The sequence below is a fragment of the Sinohyriopsis cumingii genome, chromosome 4, assembly GCF_028554795.1.
Source record: "Sinohyriopsis cumingii isolate HCF-2022 chromosome 4, ASM2855479v2, whole genome shotgun sequence".
Taxonomy (NCBI): domain Eukaryota; kingdom Metazoa; phylum Mollusca; class Bivalvia; order Unionida; family Unionidae; genus Sinohyriopsis; species Sinohyriopsis cumingii.
This window is the reverse complement of record NC_142964.1, coordinates 59,315,422-59,322,849: the sequence shown is the minus strand read 5'-3', so window position 1 is coordinate 59,322,849 and position 7,428 is coordinate 59,315,422. Positions and strand designations below refer to the sequence as shown.

The following is a 7,428-nucleotide window of genomic DNA, read 5'->3' as shown; positions in this document are numbered from 1 at the left end:
TTCAAACCTTAAACGTTTTAGATCTTTAAATGTCATACCTTCACTTTACGGTAATGGGAAATGCCTCAAACAAGTTTTAGAAACGCATCTTAGGGATAATAAACAGACAAATAAAAAGGAAACTGGCAAGAAAATGAAACTCATGAAATCAGTATCTTAACATAGATAAAAGTAAATATCTGGGTAGTCCTTCCATGAACAGGAAAAATCAATTTAAGGCAGACAGTACTTTTACAGTAAGGGTAATGTCGGGAATGGAAATCAAACAGGATACATAGTAATGTGTTTCACCGAATGTACATACCGGGTATTCTTTCACTGCTTAAGTCTTTTATTTTAAAAGAAAAAGCAAAAATTTAATCGTAAGAGATGCATGGTGTGAAGAATACTACATACTATTTTCATTAAAAAAAATAAAAAATTCGTTTATATATTTGTACACTTTTTGCTATGGGTAAACATAGTTTTTAATGAATTTTGTAAAGAAAAGAATTTCCTGTTGAACTTATTCAAACGTATTATATTTAAATTGTCGATTTAGTCCTGCTATAATATCAAGGTGTCAAGCGGTTGTGATAAATCCCTCCTGTCCGACAGATAAACAATTATCACTGATGGGACGATGAGAACGAGACAGTATGCCTTATCACAGTCCTATGATGCCTGTACACGCAGCGTGAGAGTACATGGGAATGAAAGAGGGATCGTCTGTAAGTTCTACATCAGTCCTATAGGGTATATTTGCCCAAGCTGTGTCCAGTCAAGAAACAAAGTGCAAAATGTGGATGGACCGTAAAAAATAGTTATCAAAGTTTTGGTATTGCCGCACCGCTTTGATGCTAGATGTGAAAGACAAAAAGACTGCAAAAAAAAAAAGCGTAAATTTGGAACATCTGAAATTTCTTCTAGGACTAATATTATTACTTACACCAAAAGAAATAAATGCCATTTTCAGTCAGTAGATGTAAAACGGTTATACTTTTCAAACCAAGATATACTTACACAAGGAAGACATATTTCTAGACGACAATGCAGACGACATTGAGTGAACGCGCTCGTGCGTTTTCTGTGGATTCTCTACTTGGGAAAGGGGAACCTGCTGCATTCAAACCTTGTGTACAGGAGACTGGATCCATTTGCTCGTACCTAGGGGAGGGGCCGCCTTGTTGCCATAGTTTCGTCCATACCATATACGGTATTCTCTCTCTCTCTCTCTCTCTCTTTGCTTTACCGACATTAACCACTATTTGGAATGCTCGTGTAAAAACATTTAACAGCGTACTTTACCCTAACATAAATCTGATGGAAGGAGGTAAATGTGACAGTCTTTGCAATCAAGAAAAATATGTTTCTGGCAACCCTTATTTAATTAGATTTTTCGATATTTTACCACGAATTACATCAAAGGACCGTGAGACTTCGAAACAATTTGCGGAGTTTTTGTTCTAATTAAGCCATTGCCCCGTAATATCTAATTATTATGAGCCCTTCTCTACACACATGAGTAAAATGGAATAGATATAAAAGCATCAATGGAAGTCCGTTGAAGCACAGCAAGGTATCGAAAGACAATCAAGTTTGTAAGACACCTTGTGAACTTTATTTTCATGCTCATTTCAAGTAGCACGATTGTTTTTTAGCTACTGTAAAGTATTTACAATGATTTCGGAACTTTAATACTTTAATATATTTCTGTAAACGTATCAAAGCGGAGATGTGTAAAATCTTTGCATTTCTACATTTGTTATCAGATTATTTTAGTCACTACTGTATTTGACCAAAGTGACGTATTTAACAATGACTTAAAAATTATTTAAAATAACATAATGCTCGACTCAGTACAAAACTTCATGTATTCCATTATGTATATGTGGAACAAATGCATATATCTATTGATATTGAAGATTTATTGGTATGTTTTTTAAACATCGTTTTGTTTAAACATGGATAGCGCTCCCCACCCCCACACCACTCCAAAATGTTTTTAATAAAGATAAAAAATAAGGTATAAAAATAAATAAATTAAAACTACTGTAAAAACCTATATCTATCATAAAATATACTCAGCCGTTAGGAATGAAGTTACAGTTTTTAAAAAAATCATCATTCGAATTCCATTCGTGAAATAACGAAATAATGAATTCGATGCATATCCGAAGATGGAAAAACCTCGCAGAATTTTCAAAGCAAAGAGAACCAATAGTGACAACTGCCTTCATAGAAAACTAAAACAAGGATAAGACAAGGTTAATTATTTTATGTATCATTTCTGGCAGAAGGTTGTGAGACAATAACGATATTGTCGTCATTGGCGGTAGCAACTCAAAATCCAAACTTTTGTTCAAGCCCGTACTACACGTTGTAGTAACCAACAGAAAGGCGATTAGCATAAACCGAAATATGTTCCGCGAACTCCTGTTAAATATATAACATTTACATTTTGGACATTGTATTGCGCGGAACCATTGTTGAACATAAAACAGCTGCACTTGAGACATGATGTTCTGCGGAACCCTGTTAAATATATAACATCTATACTAGAGACATGTTGCTGTGCAGAACTCCTGTTAAATATACCGTTATAATATCTACAATAGAGACATGATCTTCTGCGGAGACCTATTAATATATGACATATACGCCAGAGACATGGTGTTCTGGGGAATCCCTGTTAAACGGTATAACATATACACTAAATACAATGTGTTTGGCGGAACTCAAGTTCATCATATAACATTTACGCCAGACGTGGTCTTTAGTGGAACTCGTTAAATATATAAGATCTACACCACAATTGTACACTGAAATTTATATACAACATATTTTAAATGGCATCATTTCCGTCTGAATAGTGAAAATACATTTTCTGCAATGCCCAAAACAGGATTGTATGTTTCGGCACGGAAAATGACGCAATGCCTTAAGCCTTGACGATTTGTTGTATTTAACATACCCGTAAAATTAAATATTTAGTGCAATGCAAAGTAAGACTCACAACACAATGATTTCTTTATGGGAGAATAAAGGATATAAAGGTACGTCAGATAAATGTTAGAGTAATTTTTTCTTGTTCAGCTTTTATAGCATACAATACAATATTACGATGCAAAAAAGTTTCTGTAAATTAAAATGACAAACAATTTAGTCAACTTGGCTGTTCTGGGTTTATACCCGGACATCTAGTTATATTTCAAAAGCACACCAATTGGTCCCGTCATCGATAATAACATTTTACTTTGCTGCATCAGGTTTGAAATGGTATCCACATCATGTTTTGTCCATAAATGTTTGAAATTTAAAAACTGATATATATTTGTCACATTAAAATGAATATTTATCTGGCCCAAAATCGACAAACTGTGTTCGTAAGTTGGTCTCCAGTATGAAAAGTTACTATTTTTAAAGTTAATAGTGCGCAATGTTTGCAGAACAGAAACCTGTCTAAACAAACGAATGAGCTCGTGCTCTCAGAATTTTAAGATCGTAATAACAACATTGATATATATATATATATATATATATATATATATATATATATATATATATATGTGTGTGTGTGTGTGTGTGTGTGTGTGTGTGTGTGTGTGTAATTCACAAAATTCAATTCAACATTTTCAAGCATTTAGCAGAAACATTGGAGTATTTACACTTAAAGATATAGAAAGATATTCGATTTAAAATCCTTCTGAATAAATCAAATATGACCTGTGTTCATGATTTATTGAGCAATTTGTAGCTGGTGAACACTGGTGGTTGTTTGTTAAGTTCTTCGAATCTATTACGCTACAAGTACCAGTCACAGTGCAACTTATATATATTTCAATCAGCTTAACTTCCGAAGAATCTTAGTTTATTTATTTTTTACAAATTATTAAAGATATATTTATAAATATTTTTGTGCAGAACATTCGGTCGATAGTACATGTAAAATGAATTGTCTAAATACGCAAATTTCCCAATTTAAAAAACGCAGTAAGGACTGCACAGCTTTGATTAAAGCAAATGAAAGAAAACTAAACAAGTACAATAAGTTCTTATTTAAACATGAATATGTTTACCTTTGGTGATTAAATATTCCTTCAAATAAAACAATAAAGACGTACAAAGGGTTTCTTCTATTTATCATAGAAAAGGATGACTAGTGTAAGTTTGCCATATTGATTTTTAATTTATGCAGTGCATCATGCCATTCTCTCTGAACTTCATGCGTACATATATGCATTACTGGCTTGTCATTTCTCTCTGAACTTGATTGCATACATGTATGCATTACTAGCTCGTCCATTCTCTCTGAACCTGATGCACACATGTACTGGTTCGTGTTGTTCCGAAATTTGACAACCGCTTACATAAATAAAATAAATTATTTACCAATTTTTGTGTCCAGAGAGACAGACAGACATAATACTTGGTTACAGTACCGTTAATGAGCACTTGCCCTACGTGTCGTGCACATCAATATCTTCGTAGTCAAGCAACAACTTTCATATTTTAAACAAAACACGTAGCGCCATAGAAAACCTGAACTATGTACATGACATTTGAATGACAGGCGAAGCCTACAGTACCTAAGCAAAACAAAAATAAGAAGTTTCATAATGAGGAAGAAATATGGTGAAGACTAGTCTCTGAATATGTGAACTTCATGACTGTTTATTACTGAGGTCAAAATAGCACATGTTTATTAAAAAATCAAGCATTGGGTGATCTGCGTAATTACATATTTACTTTTCGTTTGTTGTACCGAATTCATATGATCTAATTCCACAAATAAAGTACGTTAACAATCCATAGAGAAAAACAATGCCATCTAAGATCAGATATTACAATATGTACTACTAGTATATCCCGGTAAAGCTATGCGCGGAGAAGGTAGCAAAGAAAATATGCTGTGAAAACGTTATACCTGGATATTGAACGGGAAATAATAGGAAGACGAATTAACGTAAATAGAGAATATTTACACGGGTAAAACAAAATGGTGAGAAGATTTCCGTACGGTTTATAAAGCGATGCCTTACTAAAATCATGATAAAAACTGGTAATATTTTTCTGTATGATGGAATGAAATATAAGTTACAATATTTTGAAGAAAAATGTTTTAAACATTATAATCGTCGTTCAGCTTATGTTACAGAACAAAGTACCATATGATTCAACGTTTTGTCGCGACCCTGATAAGCTGTGGGGAAGGGGATGTTGAGGGTTCTTAGTAAGGTCGCGAAAGGTCATCAGAAGAAATCACATCATAAGCCTGAGGGTCGGGAGGTCCTGTTGGTTGTCAATATACGGTCGCAGCAACAAACAAACCGACAACCACTTCACATAAATAACCTATTATATTCTGATTAGATGCAGATTGTGGATTGCTTTAAATGTGAAAGTGTGCTACGTCTCGCATGCCCAAAACTAAGTTAACACAGTATATTTGCAACAAAACAATGTGTTATTTTCCCGACGTGACTCGATGCTGTGTTATTTATTTCTAGAATAAATGAACTAAGAAAGTTCACTCATTATTACACACTAATTGTTAATCCTTTAACACAGACACGTTTATCAATCCAAAATATTGTTTTATCATGCAGGTTCCAGTTGATGGATTCTCGTTATTCCTTAATTTTAAGCCATTTTCAGGAACTGGATAAACATGAAACGTGCAAAACATTTAATTGATTTAAACAATTACCATAACATTTGCTCGTCTTTACGTCAGATCCTCCCAATTTGCGACTTCTTACCTATGAGGACATTTTGATGATTTCTTCGAATGTGAGGAATTACCCAAATCCAATCTCAAGAATAGAAAGAATTCCATGCGATAAATTTGAAACTACAAAGTGATATTGGATCCTTGCAACTATTACTACCGCTAATAAAAATATTGATATTGTCTGAAATCTTTTACGAAAGCTAATGTAAAACATCAATCTGAGGAGAACATGTTAGAAGTTTAGTGAAATTGGGGTTGTTGGTCGACCAGACAATACCTCATTGTATAAAGAATGACTTTTTCATTACTTGGAACCAAGAATCTGGATCCTTGATTTTGTATTTGATCAGTGAGTTCTTTTTTTGCATGGACGTGGGATCCGTAGCTATTAAATGAACCTTCAGAATTTATTTTTCCGTTAATGTAAAATTATATTCCAGAAAATTGTGTTTTATCCACATATGCAGTTAGAATGTAGCACAGAAAGTCACAGGTCAAGAAGTCAAAGACAAAACGTCACGTGCAGAAAGTCAGTGGGCAAAAAGTCACAATTTGAATTCTCTATATTATGAGTGACATGTATAACAAAAAGTCACATGACGTAAAGTCGTACTTTCAATTTTGTAATGTTGCAGGTTTTTACACAACACAACATAAATGCATCTTCTTCCCTGAGATAATGTTATAGTGTGATTGTAATATTTTCAAGACAATTTATAAGTTTACAATAAAAACGATAATATAAGAGCACTAACAAAGTGATCAAGTTGCTGTAATTCACTGCTAATGCAAAATTTAATTAATGATTTAATTTGAATAGTAAATAAAGTCTTAATAACTCTGGAATAGTCCTCCTGCCCGAAATACAATCAGCAGAGCTGACATGCATTTTGCTACAAGTCTGGCTGGCAACATCATGGCTTGACAAAGCTTACTTTCTCAAATCCTTGCGTGTTTTCGTTAGTTTCATAGTTCTTTCGTCAAGTATGTTACTGTGCCGTTGGCCTGGAATCAGATTTTGGTATTGCAAGTCTGAGGACACATTACCTCTACACGCAGTGCTGGACATAAGTTAGCACGTCACCATTGCTTGGTCTTAAATAATGACTGTGCTGTATACGGGTAACCGTCAGATCAGAACCACTGTTGTTTGTGATGATTTCATTTTGGAATGATTTCTTTGATTGACAAAAACATTGGATTTTTTTTAATTTTGTTAAAATTATATTATTTTCTTGCTTCTATGTCCATATTTGAAATCACGGACAGTAAAGCCAATTTGCACCATTACAGGGTTTCAGTTTTATTTTGCCGATACACGATCATCTTAAAAGTTACTGTTAAATTCAGGTTCTTCAAGTTGTTTTTTCAAGTTAATTCCACCACCCATGCAACAAAAGAATTACATTTTCAATCATTCACTGTTCTTAGGGTCCGATTTTTCAAAAGTATTAATTAAATTAATTTTAAACATCGTTGAGTAATGAATTAGGAAATATGTATTAAAAAAATCATGTAAATTTATTAAAATTATACTAAATAAATCCCACAAAAACACGTGAGGTTAGGGCCGCATCTACTCTAATTACACTGTGTGTGTTTCTTTACGACCATTTCATAATTTGGCATCATTCGATGTATAATAAAATCTGCACAGTCTATGTGTTTGTTGTTGTTGTTTTGGTCCACAGTTAGAGGTATGTCAATATCTATGA

General features: G+C 33.5%; 1 protein-coding gene across 1 annotated transcript in view; it reads left to right on the top strand.

The window, feature by feature from the left end:
• Nucleotides 1-636: 636 nt before the first annotated feature.
• The window catches only part of LOC149801237 (T-box transcription factor TBX15-like), a 30,691-nt gene continuing 23,899 nt past the window's right edge, over nucleotides 637-7,428 (top strand). The window contains exon 1 of the mRNA XM_089954280.1: nucleotides 637-1,195. Coding sequence (XP_089810406.1) covers nucleotides 1,030-1,195 — 166 coding nt within the window. The 5' untranslated portion in view covers nucleotides 637-1,029. The remainder of the gene's footprint in view (nucleotides 1,196-7,428) is intronic.